At 37.8% G+C, this 21,630-nt stretch overlaps 1 protein-coding gene across 1 annotated transcript in view; it reads right to left on the bottom strand.

The window, feature by feature from the left end:
- LOC138174276 (ceruloplasmin-like) overlaps positions 1 to 20,470 on the bottom strand; it is a 47,549-nt gene extending 27,079 nt beyond the window's left edge. The window contains exons 1-6 of the mRNA XM_069104440.1: positions 20,313 to 20,470; positions 18,577 to 18,827; positions 14,402 to 14,614; positions 9,730 to 9,903; positions 8,917 to 9,171; positions 1,431 to 1,599 (exon numbers count right to left, since the gene is read on the bottom strand). Of these exons, the coding sequence (XP_068960541.1) occupies positions 1,431 to 1,599; positions 8,917 to 9,171; positions 9,730 to 9,903; positions 14,402 to 14,614; positions 18,577 to 18,827; positions 20,313 to 20,470 (1,220 nt within the window). The remainder of the gene's footprint in view (positions 1 to 1,430; positions 1,600 to 8,916; positions 9,172 to 9,729; positions 9,904 to 14,401; positions 14,615 to 18,576; positions 18,828 to 20,312) is intronic.
- Positions 20,471 to 21,630: the final 1,160 nt, after the last annotated feature.

Below are 21,630 nucleotides of genomic sequence, written 5' to 3' on the forward strand. Positions count from 1 at the left end.
GGTTTCTATAAAGAGAGAAAGGAAATTCTAGGCTTTATATTTAAGTAGTTGGGAGTCATCTATTCCACAAATGCATATTGCATCACAACCATTATACTCTGTTCCCACTACTTGTTCAGGAATGTTTTCTACAAAATACCCAGAATTGATTATCCAGAGGTTTTGCTTCAAGATCTTTAGAGAGGAGACACACCACCCTCCTGTGGCAGTATATTTCACTCTTGAATTGCTTTAAAATGGTAGGGAAGTTGGGGCAGCCAGGTAGCCCAGGCAGCACAGCGAGTAAGAACACTGGCCCCAGTGTCGGGATGACCTGGGGATCGAATCCAGGCTCAGACACTTAGCACCCACCCAGAAACACCTGGCCATGTAACCTTGAGCAAGTTACTTAACCCAATTGCTTTTAAAAAAAAATGGTAAGAAGTTTTTCCTTACACTAGGCTAAAATTTTCCTCTCTACCATTTCCACCTATGGCTCTTAATTCTGACCTTTCTGATAAAAAATGACAAGATTAATTCCTAGTCCATATGACATTCCTTTGAATATATAAATATAAATTATCATGTATACTTTAAACTTACTGCCTTTTTACCCTATAACTTAGAGTACTTAGCTTTAGTTCCTGGAGACTTGTCACCCTGGAATATCTCTCTGCCGTGTTGGCCCTATTGCTGAGTTCTTTATGGGGCCTCCATTTTGGAGATGGATCCAGGCCAGCCACACTAATTTCCTTGAGTTGGGCTTCTGCTTCTCTGGTCTTTGCTACCATGTTCTTGTGTGGGTACCTTTTCTCTTCCCCATTGCTTTTCTTTTCCCTTTTATGTCTTGTCTTCTCCCACTAGAATGCAAATTCCTTGAGAACAGAGGCTGTCTCGTTTTTTGCTTTTTGGAGATTTTTTTTTGCCTTGTATTGATATTCTCAATATTTAGCACAGTGACTGGCATGTAGTAAAGGCTTAATAAATGCTTTCTACTTGCCTTCTTGCCTGACTCTTCTGCTAAACACCCCCATTTCATTAAACTGAGTCTTATATGGCATGTTCTCTGGGCCCCTGAACATTCTGATCAGCCACATTTGTCGATAGTATGGTTTATTCATGACCTTTCTCAAATATGGCACTCCAACTCAGTAGAATACTACAGAGATGACTTCACAAGGGCAGAGTACAACAGAAAAATCATCTCTCTATCTTGGACATGACTGTTCTTTGGACAATTTAGGATAGGATTAGTTTCTTTTTTGACCGCCATGTTATACTCACGTTGAGCTTACAATCTTCTAAAAGCCCCAGCTGTGACTCATACAAGCTACTGTTTATACCTTGTCATCTTACACTTAGAAAATAGACATATTTTAGCATCATTAAATGTCATTACTTCATTCATGATTGCAATTTTGCCACAAGTATTTTGAACAAAGAGTCCTTACCTCCCAGGAGCTGTTAAGTTTTTTTTTGTATAATAGTTAATGCCAGATGGGGCATAATTCCAAAGCACTTCCTCAGCAGCAATATAGTAGTGTTTAACTCTTGTCCCTGTAACATTATCCGATGAGCGTTTTTTGCAATCATTTATCTTGAAATAGGCCTGCATGCCAGCTGAAAAACAGAAAGTTCCAATGGCTCATTTCATTAAAACAGTAAAAACATTGATTAAAAATTTCTCATTTTTGCTCCTCTTTGTTTCTGAGAAATTTGGAGGACCAGCATTTTTTTTCCAGCTACACGTGGAAATGTATCAAAAACAGCTGGTATTAAACTTTTTTTCTTCCAACTTTCACCTCAGTGATTGTACTAGTGGACATCTATATCCTCCAAGGTCAATGACAAAAACCAAAGTTTCATATATAAGAAAATATTTAGAGCAGAGCTTTTTTTGTAGCAGCAAAGAACAAGAAATTAAATTAATTTAATTAATTAATCAATTTTGCCCAAGTTATAATTTTCCGTTAGATTGTTTTAAAAAAAAGATGCATAATATTGTAACTAGAAGGAAATTGGAGTGGGGGATGGAGGATCAACATTTTTGTCTTGATTCTTCCACCTATCATATACCTTGGAGCAGGACCCTTAACCTTGTTGAGCTTTGGTTTCCTCATCTACAAAAGATTAAGCCGCCTCGTAGGTCCTTTACCTGCCTCTTCTGTTAAGCATTCCCATTTTCTTAAATCAATCCTAATATGGCACATTCTGAAATTCTGTGATTTTACTGTATATAAAAGAACTATTTAAAATTCTGGAAAGATATTGGAGTGAGAGATCATAAGGTAGCTTATCTCCTCAATCTCCCTATCAAAATCAGAACTAGAAATACCAAAAAAGAAGAAAAACCATCAGAAACCTTCAAATTAAGAATTTTTTTAAAACCCTCAAAGAAATGAGCAAACAAAAGTTTCCAAAATTAAAAACAAAATGTGTCCCCTAAGAACTCCCAACTTATACAGTGTGATTTGACGTTCTATTTGCACAGAAGTGTCTCTGTCATGATATACCACTGTGGGCAAGAATCCCTCAGAAGAAATGGGGTAGCCCACATAGTTGATAAAAGGGTGAGAAAAACAGTACTGCAGTATACTTTCTAAAAGGACTAATTGATATCTGTTTGAATCCAAGGCAAACCATTCAACATCACAGTCATATGAGTTTATGCTCCAACCAACCGAGGCTGGAGGAGTCAAAGTTGATCAGTTCTATGAAGACCTATAACATCTTCTAGAAATAACACCAAAAAAAAAAAAAGATGTCACATTCATTATAGGGAATTGGAATGGTCATTATTGGTTAAATATTCATGGTCATTAATGGTTAAATGACAAAGGTAATGGGAAAATATGGTGGGTTAAAAGAACCTGGGGCAAACATGCCAGGAGAAAAAAAAATGCTACCAAGAATAGAATTTTTCCAATATATACCAAAATGGATCATAAGTACATCAAATTAAGAAATTAAACATTAAAATTTGATTAAGGTGGTAGTTATAAAATTATCTGCTACCAGGTAAAACACAAAACATAGAAGGTGCTAGTTAGAATAGTTCCTAGGATCAATTTTAGGAGTTTAGTACAAGCTGACTACCCTCTATGTGGAGAGATGTGGACTTCCTGGTAAACTCATAAAATTGATGAGGGAATTCTCTAATCAGCTGCTTTTACAAAAAAAAATATACCAGTAGGATAGATTACATTGTAGAGAATTAAAAACAAAGTCATAAAATAGGCTATATTTTGATAAACCAGATATAAAAAAATGAGAGGAAAGATTTCTTATTCAATACTAATTATTAAGAATATTGTAAAGCAGTAAATGGAACAAGATACACATTTCATTCACATTACAATGAATTTAAAAAGAATCAGAAAATCTGAGTACAAAACTTGTTAAAATTTTTAAGAAAATTTGTTGCAATTATAGAGTCTATGAAAATTCATATCTACTTAAAAACAGCAATTGTAAAGGATAAAAGAGAAGGATTTGTGTATATGAAAACAGAGATTCTCTCCCCCCCCACACACACACCATAATTTAAAGTAATGTATATAAAACAAAAATTTTTTAAATAAACTGGGTAGAAAAACTTACCATAAATATTTTTATAAAAATCTGTTCTAAAATGATATATATTTGTACATATATATATATACACACACTTGTATGTATATATATGTATCTTATATAATTGATTTAGATTTATGAAAGGAAGATTCATTCTTCAGTAGCTAAGTCATCAAAAGATATGAACAGGTTGTTCACTAAAGAAGGGGCATGATCAATCATTTCAAATTAAAAATAATCTCAAATTAAAACAACTTTTGAGATAATACCTTTTACTTATTGAATTACTATGTTGGTTAAAATAATAAAATTCCATACCTTCCTTGATTATAGAAAAATAAGAGATACAAGTTGAAATGATCTTTCTGGATGATAATACTGCATCATTTAATGAGCTACAAAACTATTTTACAAAATTTCCTGATGAGTCTGCTACCATTATCCCCTCTGACTGATATTAACAAAGGAAAAAGAAATTATCTTAGGATAATTTAGGATTATCCTAAATCTTAGGATAATCATCAATAGGGTGACAGCACAGCATCATTTATAATAATAAAAAGTTGGATATAATCCACATGTCCAGCAGTTAGAGAATGGCTGAAAAAATATGGCATATGGATAGAACCGAATAGTATTGCTTAATAAGAAATGACAAAAAGGAATGCTATAAAGATATATGAGAAGAGTTATGGGAAAGGATAGACCCCTACTGGATCACTGCCTTTTTGTGGTGGAGGGATTTGCGTAGTTCAATAAAACTATGAACTATGCCATGCACAGCTACCTGAGATGAACTGGTTGTAGTGGAGAGTTCTGACAAAAAGTGATTCACTGGAGAAGGAAATGGCAAACCACTCTAGTATCTTTGCCAAGAAAACCTCATGGACAGTATTAAAATGATAAAAGAAATGACATAAGAAGATGTGCCACCGAGATCAGAAGATATCCAATATGCTACTGGGGAAAAGCAGAGGACGGCAACAAGTAGCTCCAGAAAGAATGAAGCAACTGGACTGAAGTCAAAAGGAAACTCAGCTTCAGATGTGTTTGGTGACAGAAAAAAAAGCCTAAGGCTATGAAGCTAAATATTACATAGGAACTTGGAATGTAAGATCTATACACCTAGGTCAGTTGGATGTGGTCAATCAGGAAATAGATTAAATATTGACATTTGGGTGTCAGTAAACATGAATGGATGGAAATGGGTGAATTGAATTCAGATGATGATTAGATATACCACTGTGGGTAAGAATCCCTCAGAAGAAATGGGGTAGCCCAAATAGTTGATAAAAGGGTGAGAAAAACAGTACTGCAGTATACTTTCTAAAAGGACTAATTGATATCTGTTTGAATCCAAGGCAAATCATTCAACATCACAGTCATATGAGTTTATGCTCCAACCAACTGAGGCTGGAGGAGTCAAAGTTGATCAGTTCTATGAAGACCTATAACATCTTCTAGAAATAACACACAAAAAAAGATGTCACATTCATTATAGGGAATTGGAATGATAAAGTAGGAAATAAAAAGATAATTGGAATAGCAGACAAGTGTGACCTTGGAGTACAAAATAAAGCAGGAAAGAGACTACAGAGTTTTGTAAAGATTACTAGCTAGTTATAGCAAACACTCTTTTTCAACAACCCAAAAGGCAGCTTAGACTTGGCCAGATTATCAATATCAAAATCAATTTGTCTATTATACTTTGCAGCCAAAGGTGGAGAAGCTCTATGCAGTGTTAAAACAAGATCTGGAACTAACCTGAGTGGCTCAGACCATGAGCTTCTTATTGCAAAATTCATACTTAAATTGAAGAAAGAAAGGAAAACCATTGGACCCTATAGGTATGACCTAAATAACATCCTTTATGAATATGAAGTGGAAGTGATGAATAAATTTAAGGGATTAGATCTGATAGATAGAGTCCCTGAAGAACTGTGGACAGAGGTTCATAATATTGTACAGTATGTAGCAATGAAAACATTCCAAAGAAAAAGAAGAGCAAGAAAGCAAAATGTTTGTCTGGTGAGGCTTTATGAATAACTGAGAAAATAAGGAAAGTGAACAAGAAAGGAGAAAGGGAAAAATATACCCAACTGAATACAGAATTCCAGAGAATAAGTAATGTAAAGAAATAGTAGAAAATAACAGAATGGGAAAGATAAGAGATCTCTTCAAGAAAATTAGAGATACTAAGGGAACATTTCATGTCAATATGGGCATGATAAAAGACAAACATGATAGGGATGGGGGCAGCTAGGTGGTGCAGTTAATAGAGCACCAGCCCTGGAGTCAGGAGGACCTGAGTTCAAATCCAGCCTGACACGTAACACTTACTAGCCATGTGACCTTGGAGAAGTCACTTAACTCCAATTGCCCTGCCTTCCCCCCTCCAAAAATAAAAAAGCAAAAAAAAATGATAGGGATGTAGCAGAGATGATTAAGAAAGGCAAGAATATAATACCTATAAGAACTATACAATAAGAACTGTACAAGAAAGGTCTTAACATTGCTGAAAACCATGATTGTGTAGTTATTGATGTAGAGCTAGACAGCCTGGAGAATGAAGTTAAGTAGGAAGTATTGCTAACAATAAATCTAGTGGAGGTGACAGAATTCCAGCTGAACCATTAAAATCCTAAAGATGATACTGTTTAAAATGCTGCATTCAACATGCCAGCAAATTTGGAAAACTCAAGAGTGGCCACTAGATGGGAAAAGATCAGTTTATGCCCAATCCTAAAGAAGGACCATTCCAAATAACATTGAAATTATCAAACATTTGTGCTCATCTCACAAGCCTACAAAGTTATGTTTAAGATTCTGTAAGCTAGGCTTCTGCAACATGGGAACTGAGAATTACCACAAGTTTAGACTGGGTTGTGAAGAGGCAGAAGAACTAGAGACCAAATTGCCAACATTTGCTGGATTATGGAGAAAGCAAGGGAATTACAGAAAGACATGTACTTTTGCATCATTGAATACAGTAATGCCTTTGACTTAGTTTAGTGAATCACAGTAAAATGTGGCAAGTCTTCAAAGAGATGAGAATTCCAGATCATCTTACTTGTCTCCTAAGAAATCTGTACATGAGTCAAGAAGCAACAGTTAGAATTGAACATGATTGGTTTAGGATTGGGAGAGGAGCACAACAAAGCTATATATTGTCACCTTATTTATTTAATTTACATGCAGAGTATATCATATGAAATGCCAGGCTGGACAAACAAAAAGTTAGAATTAAGGTTGCTAGGAGAAATATAAACAATCTCAGATATGCAGATGATCCCTCTCTGATGGCAGAAAATGAAGAATTTTTAAGAAGCCTTTTGACAGGGTGAAAGAGGAGAGTGTAAAAACTGTCTTGATGCTTAATGTAAGAAAAAAAGAAAGATCGTGTCAACTAGCTGCATCACTTCCTAGCAAATAGAGGGAGAGGAAATAGAAGCAGTGAAGGTTTTATGTTCTTGGGTTTAAAAATCACTGTAGATGACTACTGCAGCCAAGAAGTGAAAAGACACCTACTTCTTGGAGGCAAGCTATGGCAAATCTGGATACCATACTAAAAAGCAGAGACTTCATCTTACTGACAAAGGTCCTTATAATCGAAGATAATATATTTTCCAGTAACGATGTATGGCTATGCGAGTTGGACTATAAGGAAAGTTGAACACCACAGAATTGATGCTTTCTAATTGTGGTGCTGGAGAAGACTTTTGAGAGTCCCTTGGACAGCAAGGAGACAAAAATAAGTTGATGCCTATAGAAATTAATTCAGACTATTCATTGGAAGGTCAAATACTGAAGTTGAAGCTTAAATATCTTGACCAGATAATGAGAAAGCAGGATTCATTGAAAAAGACCCTGGTGTTGGGAAAGACTGAAGACAAGAGGAAAAAGGGATGGTAGAGAATGAGATGAATAGATAGTGTTGTGAAAGCAATGAACATGAGCTTGGACAGACTTGAAGGACCTCGCGTCCATGGGGACATAAAGAGTCAGACCCAATTGAATAACTGAACAACAAATAAAAGTTAAGAAAGCAGAACTAGAACAACCATATACATACTGTCTACAGCTAGCTACATAGATGTCTTTATACAAAATACTCCTAGCCTTCAAATGAAAATGAAAAACTTGTACAGAATACACCTCTAGATGAAGAAATGAAAGCTCTATTGGAGCAAAACCATGCATATCATACTTGTCATCTTGTATAGTAATGGAGTTATCTCAAAAATACTCTGTGAGCCTACAGGAGATGTAGCTACATCCTAATATTCTTATACAATAATTGTCCTGTTGCCCAACCATCCCAGAATGCACCAGAAATGGATGTCTCAAAACAGGAATTCCTGGGCATTCCGTGTGAAAATGTTCTTATGAGGAGAAGCATTTTATTCACCTGTGCAGATAGGCAGTCCAGTGGATAGAGCACTGGGCCTGGAATCAGAAAGACCATAGTTCAAATCTGACGACAGACACTTCCTAGCTATGTGACCCTGGGCAAATCACTTAACACCTGCCTAAAGCTAAAGAAGAAAATGATGAACCACTCCAGGACTTTGCCAAGGAAACCCTATGAACAATTGGTCCACAGGGTCATGAAGAGGTGGACATGACTGAACAACAACAAAAAGCAATAATCTAGAGAACATGCACTATAAAAGGATAATGGCAAGGTGGCGACTTTACCTTGGACACATTCTCTCTAAACTTCATAACAAGATGAGAAGAATGAGACAATGATAGACATTATCAGCAATAAAATCCAGAGAAATACCCAGAAGAACAAGTCATTGGACACATAGAAACAGAAAAGGCATTTTTGCTTTTTTTTTTTTTTTTGGAGGGCAATTGGGGTTAAGTGACTTGCCCAAAGTCACATGGCTAGTAAGTGTTAAGTGTCTGAGGCCGGATTTGAACTCAGGTCCTCCTGACTCCAGGGCTGGTGCTCTATTCACTGTGCCACCTAGCCGCCCCATGAAAGGGCATTTTTGAAGTCATGCAGCTAGGTCTTGATTAGTTCAGATAACAGATCCCACGAAGTGGTCATTTTAAAAAATTCCTATAGAATTTTTCCGTTGTCTCACACCAAGGGCCTACTTTACACAATTATAATTTTCAATTGTGCAAATTCTGTGACCGTGTCACAGAATTTATTATTCACAATAATTGGGACCTAGCTGTATATATGTGTAATGTATACACACACACACACACACACACGTATATCCTGTCAATAATAAAAATTTGCAGTTTCAAATACAATTTTATAAAACCTTTGTATGAGACCTTGTCTATTTGTTTTGGTTGATATAGGCTATATTTATAATTTTTGAAAAGGTAGTAACTTCTTACCATCCACATGCTTGCTAATTTGACAGCTAAGCAGCCATTCCCCAACACTTTTTGCCACCATCACGGCATCAATCATTGAAGCAGAAAAAAGGCTGAAAGTATCCCTTCTGTGACCCATATAGAGCAAAGTCTGTCCGTGAAGAAAGATGGCATGTTTATCATACACATCGCCCATTCCAAAAAAATGCCATTGTACTCTGTCTTCTGCACACATGCTGATATTTGGAAGGTTTCCAAATAAAAATCCATTCATTGCTAGGGAGAAAAAAAAGCATTCATATATTTTATTAAGGTCAATATCACAGGAGGCATGAAAGAGAGAGAGAGGCAGAGGATGGTAGGGATGGAGGCATGATATTATATCAAGGGGATGGAATCAGGACTACACAGAGCAAAACGTACTTAACTTTTGCTGAGATGACATAGGATGTACCTAGGTCTCTAGTTTCTGCTCTTCTCAAATTAGGGTTCCAAGAAAAAAAAAGTGAGGCCTACAGACATTGAGAAAAACCAAGAGGGTGGGAGAGGATAAGGGAAAAGACATAAAGAGGATCAGGAGGGAAAAAATCATTGAGAGGTAGGAGAAAAAAATACAAAGAGGACAGGTTGGGAAGAAGAAATCAAGGAAGGAAAAAAGAGAAGGAATTCTTTCGTTTGTAACCCAAACCCCAAAGCCCATTGGTACTCTCTCCACACTGGTGGAGACCATTGGCTTTGGAGAGAACAGAGCAGAAGAGAACAACCGTCTCTTGAGTTCTTCTGACTTCCAGATTTGAGAGAGTAGATTGGTGACATCAATATTACTTCACTTACAATGCATTCTATTACTCTCCACGAAGTTCTCATCAGTTTTATTAACCTTATCAGGTTCATAACAATACGTATTGATATTTTCATCCAGGTACCAACTCTCATTTTCATTTATTTGAGAAAACAGCACAACAAACGAACGATCAATATCTTTTGGAGTGTCCCCGTTCAGGGTCCCTGCAACAAAAAATAATAAATTATTTGGTTTTCAAGTGGGATGTTTAGTATTTTTTAGTATATTTAGTAATATAATATAATTCTGTATTTCTTAATTAAAAATAATCTAAATTGCAGTTGTGGCAAATCGAAAAGTACAATACAAAGCTTGGGAATTACACATCTTTATACAGGTATACCCCACTTAAGAAAATCACTCTTTCAAGTACTATAATTGTAAAAGCCGTGCCCTTCTTCTCCAGATCAGCTGCTACTTGGAGGCCTTATTATTTCACACACACACACACACACACTCTCACACACATATGTATATGTATACACACACATATAAAATTTATGGAATAAAACAAGCATTTCCATTCTTTCACAATCTATGCATCTGTTCCTCTTTATCCTCACTGTACCATTGGATGTCCCATTACATACTTTCACTACAGCTGACATCTTGCCTCATCTGGACTCTATGATCAGTCCCATCAATTCTGCTCTTATCAACATCCTTGAAACACTTGCCCCATTACTGTCTGTCATATCTGCTATGAAGGGTAACCTCTACTATCTGTTTTCTACAGATCTATGACTAGACCACAGAAATCAAGGAATAAGGCAAAAAATGCAAAGTCACAAATACAAGAAGCAAGAGAAGCATGAGAAGGTAAACAGGGCAAAGAAATCATAAGGAACTTATCAAAGTTGAACTACTTACATTCATACATGGAAAAACTATAATTGTAACTTATGAAACTTTCTCAATATAAGAATAGTTGAAGGGAATAGAAATGTATATATATGTCTATATAAGAGGGTATATGGGCATATGAATACATGTGTGAGTCTGTGTATATATGTGTACAGGTATACATAGACAGAGAGCACAGGACCAGTTGAATAGGAAGGGATGATACTTAAAAGGTGAAATTAAGAGGTGAGAGAGGAATACAATTAGAGGAGATGGGGAGAGATAGAATGAGGGTAAGTTATCTCATATAGAAGACTCAAGGGAAAACTGTTACAATGGAGGGGAAGAACAGGAAGGCAAAAGGGAATGAGTCAACCTTATTCTCAATGAATTTGGCTTAGGGAGGGAATGACACACACTAAATAGGGGTATCTCACCCTACAGGAGAGTAGGGGGGAAGGGGATAAGAGGGGGGATAATGGAAGGGAGGTTAGGCTTGGGGGAAGGGCAGTTGGAAGCACCCACTTTTGAAAAGGGACAGGATCAAAGTAGAGAATAGAACAAGTCGGGGGTGGGATGGGATGGAGGGAAATATAGTCAGTCTTTCACAATATATCTGCTATGGAAATGTTTTACATAGCTACACATGTACAACCTATATTGGATTACTTATCTTCCCAGTAAGAGTGGGTAACAAGGGAGGTAGGGGAAAGAATCTGGAATTCAAAGGTTTAAAATCAAATATTTAAAAATATATTATTATTATTTCACATGTAACTGGGAAATAAGATATACAGGCACTGGGGCATAGACATCCACCATGCCGTACTGGGAAGGGGGATGGGGAAAAATATAGGAGAGAGCAGATTGGGGGAGGGGATATTCAATGGGATCTCTGTTTTGGGGTGGTGGGTAGGGGGAAAATGGGGAGAATATTTGTAACTCAAAATCTTGTGGAAATTAATGATGTAAACTAAAAACTACAAAAAAAAAAAACCTACCAAAAACCCCCCCACAAAGTCACAGAGCCCCAAATGTGAACCATGGCTTCCTCACTCTAGACAAATTTCTTCACTTCCTAATTTAGCAAGAAACTCCAGGTCACCCATAAGAGGGCTGCCCATTTTTCTTTTTCTCTACTTCAAAGTATCTCTGGATTTGTATTTATCCTCTGCTTTCCTTCTATCTCAGTGAAAGAGTTCTCCATTCTTATTTAATGGCTACCATTTTAACTGATATTTTCTTTTCTTTTTTTTTTTTTTTGCTTTTTGGAGGGGAGAGGGCAGGGTAATTGGGGTTAAGTGACTTGCCCAAGGTCACACAGCTAGTAAGTGTTAAGTGTCTGAGGCTGGATTTGAACTGAGGTCCTCCTGACTCCAGGGCCACTGCTCTATTCCCTGTACCACCTCACTGCCCCTTAACTGATATTTTCAATCACACCCTCTTTCACTTCTTCTTGAATTATCAGCATTCCCATTGCCCCATTGCACTATAACATTCTAAATTTTCAATTTGCCACTGACTCTTTTCTCTAGATTTTCAAACCTATTCAAGTCTCTCCTGATGCTGTATAATAGCTACATTCCTATTTTCCCATATTATTCATTTCAAAATGTGTCTTGCCTGGGTGTGATTTGTAACCACTGCCCCCATTTTCTTACTACTCATATACAACTTAATCCTCTGCAGTCACACCTCCATTCTCCCTGAGGTAGCCAATGAACCAATGATCAAATCTACTGTTCTTTTCTAAGTCCTCGGTCCTTAGTCTCTAAGTAGCATTTAATACCACTGACCACACCTTTCTTGAAGCTTTTTGACCCATTAACCTCCCTTTTGCTACACTTTTCTGTATTCCTACATTCATTATTGTGCTTTCCCTGTTATCTTCAATGGTGCCTCTTGTCTACTAAGGCATTCCTCAAGGCTCAGTCCTTACCATTCTCTTCTTTCTTCATGTGGTCCCCAACAAAGAACTCATCTACTCTTACAGCTTCCATTTTCATCTTTACATGAATGATTCCCATATCCATGTCCACACCCATGTGACATAATAACAATGATGATTACACCTATCCACTTTCTTCTTAACCCATTACAACTCGCCTTCCAACTTTGTCATTCTATGAAATTGCTCTCTCCAAAGTAACCGATGATCTCATAGCTGCCAAGTGCAGTGGCCTTTCCTCAGTCCTCATTCTCCTTGACTTCTCTGTGGCCTTTGACACTGTTGATCACTCTCCTCCTTGATGTTCTTTTCTCTCTAGGTTTCTGGGACACTTCTGTCTTCTATTCTCTTCCTACCTATCTGACTACACCTTCTCTTTCTCTTTGGTTGAATCCTCCTCCAGATTATGCCCTCTTACTGTAGGTTTCCCTCAGGGTTCTATTCCAAGTATTCTTCCCTTCTCCTTCTCTATCACTTCACTGGGTGATCTCATCAGCTCCCATAGATCTAAATTCCATCTCTATGCTGATGATTCTTAAATCTACCTATCCTGCCCCAAACTTTCTACTGGCCTCCAATTTTTCATCTCCAACTGATTTTATGACATCTCCAATGTCCAGTAGACATCTCAAACACTATATGTCCAAAATGGAACTCATTATCTTTCCCCTTGAACTCTCTCCCTGAGCCTGCCCCCCACCTTTGCCAAACCTTCCCTATTACTGTAGAGAACAACCCTATTCTCCAAGTTCCTCAGAGGCTGGCAACTTGTGAGACATCCTCCATTCATCATTATCTCTGATCCCCCCAAATAAATCTGTTGCCAAGGCCTGTCAATATTACCTTTGCAACATCTCTTATATAAGTCCCTTCTCTTCTCTGACACTGTCACCTTGAGTGAAGAACCTCATCACCTCATGCCTAGATTACCACAATAGCCTGCTTGTGGGTCTGTCAGCCCCAAGTCTCTCTTCACTCCAATTCAGCCTCCTTTCAACTACTAAAGTGATTTTCCTAAAGTACAGATTAAATCATGTCACTCACACACACACACACACACACACACACACACACACACACACCAATTCCCCAATGAACAAACTCCAGTGGCATCCTATTCCCTCTAGTAGCAAATACAAAATTCTTTGTTTGTCATTCAAAGCCCTTCACAGCCTAGTCGGCTCCTACCTTCCCACTCTCCTCATATCTTATTCCCTGACATGGTCCAATGGCAATGACGTCCTGGCTGTTCTAGGAACAAGACATTCCATTTCTCATCTCCAGGCATTTTCTTTGGTCCCCCCGTCCCAAGCCTGGAAAGATTTCCTTCTTCCGCTCTACCTACTGATCCCCTAAATTTATTTTAAGTTCCATTTAGGGAGTATGCTTTCAAGTAGGGAGAAGGGGTTGAGGAAGTGGAGATGTTCTGAGGTTTGTTTGTGAAACAGCAAAACATTCAGTGTGGTTAGTGGTTAGGATCGGTGAAAGAGAACTCTGATAAGCCAAAGTGTGATCCACATATCCCTAGAGGATCCCAAGACCCATTCAGGGTCTTGACTGCAAAGTCAAAACTATTTGCATAATAATACCAAGATTTTTTAATTTCTAATATGGTGAATGTCAATAAGTATCATTTACATTAACAAAAACTCTTGTTAAGTATAAAGGATTCCTGAGATTAAAAGTTTGAGAACCATTGGTATAGGCCCTTGAATGCCAGGAATATATAAACCTTGTAAGTAAAAATGACATTTAATTGACAAGTTTTAATGACATCATAGATTTTTTCTTTTTCTTTTCCCTTTTTTTCCTTTTCTATATGTCATTATATGTATTTTTATTGCTTGAGATTTTTAAAGATAATGTTTTACCTTTCTTACAAGTTATCAGGGGTCCTATGAGCCCAGAAGCCACATCCTTCACAGCATCCAAGTGTGAGTGGTAGATTCTGGTCACACAATTATGGTCCCCTTCCCCAGGCCCTTGTTCTGGGGTTATGAGCCACCTGTAAGTATAGTTCTGTCCAGGCATCACTCTATCATCTTTCTTCTGTCGCCCCCAGGTCTGGTCAGGATATAGAGCACCTAGAAAACATCCAAGGCACAGCTTCCGTTGAAAGCCCTCATTCGAAGAAGAGTCACAAACTTTCTCTATTGAGCCTTGGTAGATACAGATTTAGACTTATGGAGAAAAAATAACCTTTATGATTTATTTTCTTTCCAAGACTGCTCTGAAGTGTTCTGAGTTGGAGGGCACCTTAAAGGCTATTTAGTTCAGCTTTCTTATTTTACAAAGGAAGAAAGGGAGGCCAAGAGAGGTGAAAGGTCACATAATTAATGAACAAGCATTTACAAAGTTCCTACTGTGTGAAGCATGGTAATATGTGCTGGGAATATAAAACTAATAAACAGTCTTAATGCTCAAAAAGCTTACATCCTCTTGGGGGAAACAAGATGCACACATTTAAGTAAGCACAAAATATGCCCAAAGTAAATAGAAAATGTCATATTTTTGTGTGGGGAGAGACATTAGATAGGATGGAAGTGGTGGCTGTAGAGATGAGGGATGGTTTCATGCAGGAGGTGGTGCTTGAACTGAGGTGGGCATCCTAGAAGAGAAGGTGATATGACTCAGACATTTCCCTGCACTGTCATCTCCTTCATTTTGGTCTTAGATGAAATGGCAGCATTTCTGCTTGCCAAGGTCTACCCCTTTATGTGGATCCTTGGTCCAAGCCCTTTTCTGCTTTTCCAGCGAATTAACCCAACCATCATCCTCTTTCTCTATCTCTGCCTCTCTCTCTGCCTGTCTGTCTCTGTCTCTGTCTCTCTCTGTTTCTGTCACACTCACACACACACACACACACACACACACCCTCTGTAATATGGCTTCCAGCCTCATCATCCAACTGAAATGATCTCCAAAGTTACCGACAATGTCTAAAATGCCAATTCTGATGACATTTTCTCAATTTTGTTTCTCTGTGACCACACTGCAGCATCTGATGCTATTGATCACCTTCCTTTCTGTATACTCTTTCTTCTCTAAGTTTTTAGCATCCTGCCATCTGGTTCTCCTCCTATGTGCCCAACTATCCCTTCTCAGTTTCCTTTGCTGGTTCATTATCCATATAGAGAACTATAACCTGTGGGCATCTCCAAAGTCTCTGTCTTGGATCCCCTTCTTTTTTTTCTCTCTATACTATCTCACTTGGTGACCTCATCAGCTTCTCTGTATTTAATGATCATCTCTATGCAAATGAGGCAAATAAGGCAGCCAGATCGCACAGTAGATAGAATACTGGTCCTGAAGTCAGAAAGATCTGAGTTCAAATCTGCCCACAGACACTTGCTAACTATGTGACCCTGGGCAAGTCACTTAACCCCTATTTGTTTCAGGTACTCATCTGCAAAGTGGGGCACACTGGAGAAGGAAATGGTAAACCACTCCCGTATCTTTGCTGAGAAAAGCCCAAGGACAAAGTCCAGGGGGTCATGAGGGTCAAACACAACCAAATGACTGAAAAGCAACAGTGCAAATCATTCCCAACCCTAACCTCTTTCCTGAGCTCCAGGCTTGCATCTCCCACTTCCCCTTGGACATCTCAAACTGGATGGCCCATAGACAACTCAAATTCAACATATCCAAAAAGAGAATTCATTATCATTCTTCCCAAACCCTTCCCTATTCCAAGCTTCGCTATTACTGTCTAGGGCACCACCAGATTCCATTACATCCTGGGTGTCATCCTAGATTCCTTCATCTCACTCCCTTCACATGCCCAATCCATTATCAGCTCTCATTTCAACCTTCACAACATCTCATCTAGACCCCATGTCTCCACCCACACAGCTATAACCTTAGTTCAGGTCCTTGTCACCTCTTCCCTGGACTGTTCTGAAGCTTCTCCCTGCTCCAATGCCCTACTCAGCTTCCAAGATGATTTTTAAAAATTTTAATCCATGTGCCTTATCCTTAGTTTTCAGTGCCTCCTTCTTATCTCCAGGATAGACAGAAACTCCTCTTGCTATTTTGACTCCAGCCTCTTTCCAAATTATAACGCATTCATTCAGTCAATGTTCTGGCTAACTGACTTTTCTTCATGCATAACATTCCACTTTCCACCTCACTCTGCGGTTTGTCTCCCATGCCTGGAATGTACTCCAGACATATATTCAGTCTGTCAATCAGTCAGTTGGCCAGCAAGCATTTTTTAAGCACTCACTGTATGCTAGGCACAAAGATACAAAGAAATAAAGAAAGAAAACACCAACAGTGTCTGTTCTCAAAGATCACAGTAGACATTAGATATGTGAGGCTGGGTAAACAACCACGTACATACAAGATCTACAGAGGACAGATGGAATATAATCAGAAAGGGGAAGGCATTAGCAGGGAAGGGGACTGGGAAAGGTCTTCTGCAGAAGGTGGGATGTGAACTAATTTTTTGAAGGGAGCAAGGAAAACTAAAGTGCAGAGGTGAGGGGGCGTGAGAGACAGCACATGCAAGGGCATGATGATGGCACATGGGAAGGGGAAGGAGTCATGGTTGAAGAACTGCAAACAGGCCAGTGTAGCTGCATCCTGGAGTTGGGGGGAAGGGTCCAAAATATAAGGAGCCTCTTCCCCTCTGGTTCCACCTGTACCACTTACTGGCTGTGTGACCATAGATAGACCATTTAATTTTTTGGTGCCTCAGGAGAATCCCTGAGTCTTATCTGTAGTGTCATTGAGGAGCTGGTGAAGGGAGTTCCCATAACTGGTGTCTTCTAGACTTATATCACCATAATAAAAGCTGACATTTGTGTTCTAAGTAGAATTATAAGTGATATAAATAAAGCTGACAACTAAGGTTTGCAAGGTTCTCTTTTTGTATTGTCATTTGATCCTCATAACAATGATATGAAGTAGGTAGTTCAAAGTATTAGTATCCCCATCTTACAGATCAGAAAACTGAGACTCAGAGAAGGTCACTAACTTATCTAAGGTCACACAGGTAAGAAGCAGTGAAATCAGAGTACACAATTCAGTCTTCTACCCCTTTGCCTAGTGTTAGCCCGGTATAGCATACTGCCTCTCATGCTACCCTTATCTTTTGGGGTAAATGTTTCCAAAGAACATCAATCATATCATCTTTCCTTCACAACCCAAAGAGTCCTGGATTTCGAGCCAGAAGACCTTGGTTAAAATTCTACTTCTGCCACTTAAACCCTGAGTGCACTAGATCTATTCTCAAACCTTTCCTCTACATTGCTGCTTAGATTATATGCTTCTGGTCCATACCTGACCATGCCACTTCCTTACTCAAATAGCTCCCTTGGCTCCCTGTTACCTTTTTTTCTCCCCATTTTTCTTCCCTGGCTGCACAAAGATTTATTTGTTTGCATCGCCTCCTCCTTCTTTCATTCCAGTCTAGTCTGCCAAACCTAGTCATAAAAGTCTAAAGGAGAGACAAACCAGGAAAATGTTGCTTTCTCCTGCATTCATCTAATCTCTCTTAGGATATCTTTTTAAGAAGAAAAGTTCAATCTAGCCATAATAGGACTAAGAGTATTTGTGACTGAGACCTCACAGGTCCCTCCCTTCTCCTTTTAGGCCACAGTGCTTTTCTACAAGTGAAGAAAATGGTGTTTTCCTTGTCAATGATCTCATGTTTATCATTTAATGTAAGATAAGAAATTGTAAAGAGAGAGAGCATCTGGAGGGCAGACATCAAAGGTCTCCAAAGAAAAGGTCGATTTATAATTATGGTTAATCTATAACATTCAGCATTATGTTTAATGCTATCTGTAAATACTGAGTACAATTTGATTGAAACTTAGTAATTTCTGCTAAACTTCTTACTACTCCACATCATAAATTTGTAGAATACTATTAGAATTCCTTAGTTATTCAATGGTCAAACATATGCTTGCATTATTTCAATTATCTCCTTTAAAGTAGGATAGTGGTTGGAAAGGGAACTATTTTCACAACTTTTAGTATATTGAAACAATTGCAATTTTTTTTCTAATTATAATCAGCCTTGGAAAGGAATTCATTGTACCTTCATTTTCTTTGGTATAAGCTGCTCCATGAGGATGCATAGTGTAGGGTCTTGAGGCAAAGTTTTTCATGTGCACAACGATTACATCCCCAACTTCTCCCTTCAGAATAGGACCCAAAAATCCCAGCCAGGAGGGCTTTTTCACACGTGTTCTATAAGTTGCATCCGTGTATGGAAAATACATGGCTTTCTTATAAACTCTACCTATCCTCTGTGCGCCTCTTTCTAGATAGATATATGAATGAAACTCTCTGTGAAGACAAAAAGACAATTCTGTAACAGATTTTGACTGGAAAGAAAATGTTTAAATTGGTTAGAATAGGAAGTCAGGAGATGTATAGCTTAAATGGGTCCTAAATGACAAAAGGAAGGAAATTTATAGTTTAAATGGGACCTAAATGGCAAAAGGAAAGAGATTTATAGTTTAAATGGGACCCAAGTGAAAAAAAGGAAGTTTGTAGTTGAAGTGACAAAATGCCAAACCTGGACAGAAAAAGATGAAATGAGATGGAGGAAAGAAGAAGATAGGACATGGGGATCCCAGATACCTTATTTGCTAAGGCATCTTGTAATTAATTTATGTAGCATTTTAGTTGTGAAGCCCTCCCCTGAGCTTTATACTAAACAATTGCAAAGCATTTTCAGTATATTTTAGTCATTCATTATGGTTCATAGATTTAGAGCAGGAAGAGACCCAATTGACTGTGGAGCAGCAGGATTTGAACTCATGTCTTTTTTTTTTTTTTAAGCAATTGGGGTTAAGTAACTTGCTCAAGGTTACACCGCCAGTTATTTCTGGGTGTGGTGCTAAGTATATGAGCCCGGATTCGATCCCAGGTCATCCCGACTCTGGGGCCGGTGCTCTTACTCACTGTGCTACCTGGCTGCCCCTATCCCACTCTTTCTGACTCCACATTCAGTGCATCTTCATGATGGACGTTAGCTCACATCTATACAAGCAAATGGAATTAATTACATAGTGATTTTAGGCCATCTAGACCCATAATTTGAAAACATCAGAGCCCTTCTATAAATATCTCCTTATTCTCTTGCTGAATCATCTGCAAAGATGAAAGAGAATAATACAAGTCTTATTATTCAGATTTTCTCATGTATATGAGATAAATAATTGCTTTAAAAAAATTGCACACTTAATATGCATTAAAACACAGAATTACACAGAATTTCTCTTCAGATGGTTTACAGCTTAAGCATCTGGGTAAATATAACTGGGACTAAACCCTGCTTTAAGGCTCCTTAACCTTTTCTGGATCATCCCCTTTGTCAGTAGAAGTTGATAGACTGATAGAGTCCTCCTCAAAATAATATACAAAGTGTCCTAAAAGTCCTAATACAGTTTTAGGCTTTAAAAAGCTTAAAGTTTTAGCTTTAAGGAAAAACTGAGGCCCAGTGAGGGAAAAGTGATTTGTCCATAGTCACACAGTTGTCAAAGGCAGGATTTGAATCCAGGTTCTCTGAATCTAGAGCCGGTGGTCTTTCCACCGTGCTAGGATACCTAAAGAAATGAAATCAGAAAGGCTCTTGCATGTTTGTGCATACAGCCTATATAGACATATGTATGCATACATAACATATATGTATCTATTCCTGACAATGAATTTGTTCTTAAAGAGTTAATCAAACAAAAGTCATTATCAACTTATTATCCATAATAATTAACTACCAGTCCACTCTATGGACACTAACATTTTCAAGGAAAGTTGAACATTACTTACTTATCTTCAGAAATTAATTTTCCATTGACTATGTTTTTACCAGTGGGAGCATAATTCCAGGTCTCTTCCCTAATTCCAACGTAATAATGTCTTTCTTTTGCCCAGCCTGGAGAATTGGCAAAAATCAGAACAAAGGTGAAAAGCAAAAGTCCTGTCATTTTCTATCCTGGAGCCTTGAGCACAAAATTGATGTAGACCTATTTGTCTTTTTATAAGTCAGAGCTTCTTTGCTTTCCTGGGGCCCATTTACATAAAGTCAGCTTACATAAGAGTAAATCTCCCTTCTTCATCCATAAAGATGCAAATTCAATTCAATTTATTTAGTGCTTGTTGGTCAAATGGAATGTTGTATAACCCAACTGGAACGTTGCGCAATTATTCACTATGCCCAAAGGTCAAACAAACTGTGCATACCCTTTGATCCAGCAATACCATTGCTGGGTCTATATTCCAAAGACATCCAAAAAACGGGAAAAGGACCTATTTATACAAAAATATTTATAACAGCTCTTTTTGTGGTGGCTAAGAATTGGAAATCAAAGGGCTGCTCGTCAATTGGGACATGGCTAAACAAGTTGTGGTAAATGATTGCAATGGAATATTACTGTGCTATAAGATATAATAAGCAGGGTACTTTAGGAGAAACCTAGAAAGACTTACACAAACTGATACATAGTGAAGTTAACAGAACCAGGAGAATATTGTACACAGTAACAGCAATATTGTTTGATGAAGAACTATGAATGACTTAGCTATTCTCAGCAATATAATGATCCAAGACAATCCCAAAGGACAAATGATGAAGCATATTGTCCTCCTCCAGAGAGAGAACTGATATTGTTTGAATATAGACTAAAGCAGGCTATTTTTCATTTTCTTTCATTTTTTTCTTTTATTTGAGTCTTCTTGTACAAAATGGCTAATATGGAAATGTTTTACATAATTGGACATGTATCATTTATATCTGATTGCTTACCATCTCAGGTAGGGGAGAGGGGAGAGAGAGAGGGATAGATAGAATTTGGGACTCAAAACTTTGAATAAACATGTTTAAAAATTGGAAAAAATATGTATCATTATACTCCTTCATGAATGCTTCTTCATTATTATATTTAACTAAACTAATATGGGAACTCTCAGTCTAACACAGTTATTATAGAAGAAAAATTAAGGATACATTAAACTGTTTCATAAATTAAATATTTCATAAGACAATTAAAAAAAAAGATTGCCAGTTCAGTTTGGGACTGGAGTGATTCAGATGCATTACCCAGAGCCTTTATTTACTGGCTTATTGTATTTTCTGGAATTATTTCAA

Source organism: Petaurus breviceps, unplaced genomic scaffold (genome assembly GCF_028583685.1).
Source record: "Petaurus breviceps papuanus isolate PSGF00001 unplaced genomic scaffold, PetGlider_PUasm1.0 688, whole genome shotgun sequence".
NCBI classification, from domain to species: Eukaryota; Metazoa; Chordata; class Mammalia; order Diprotodontia; family Petauridae; genus Petaurus; species Petaurus breviceps.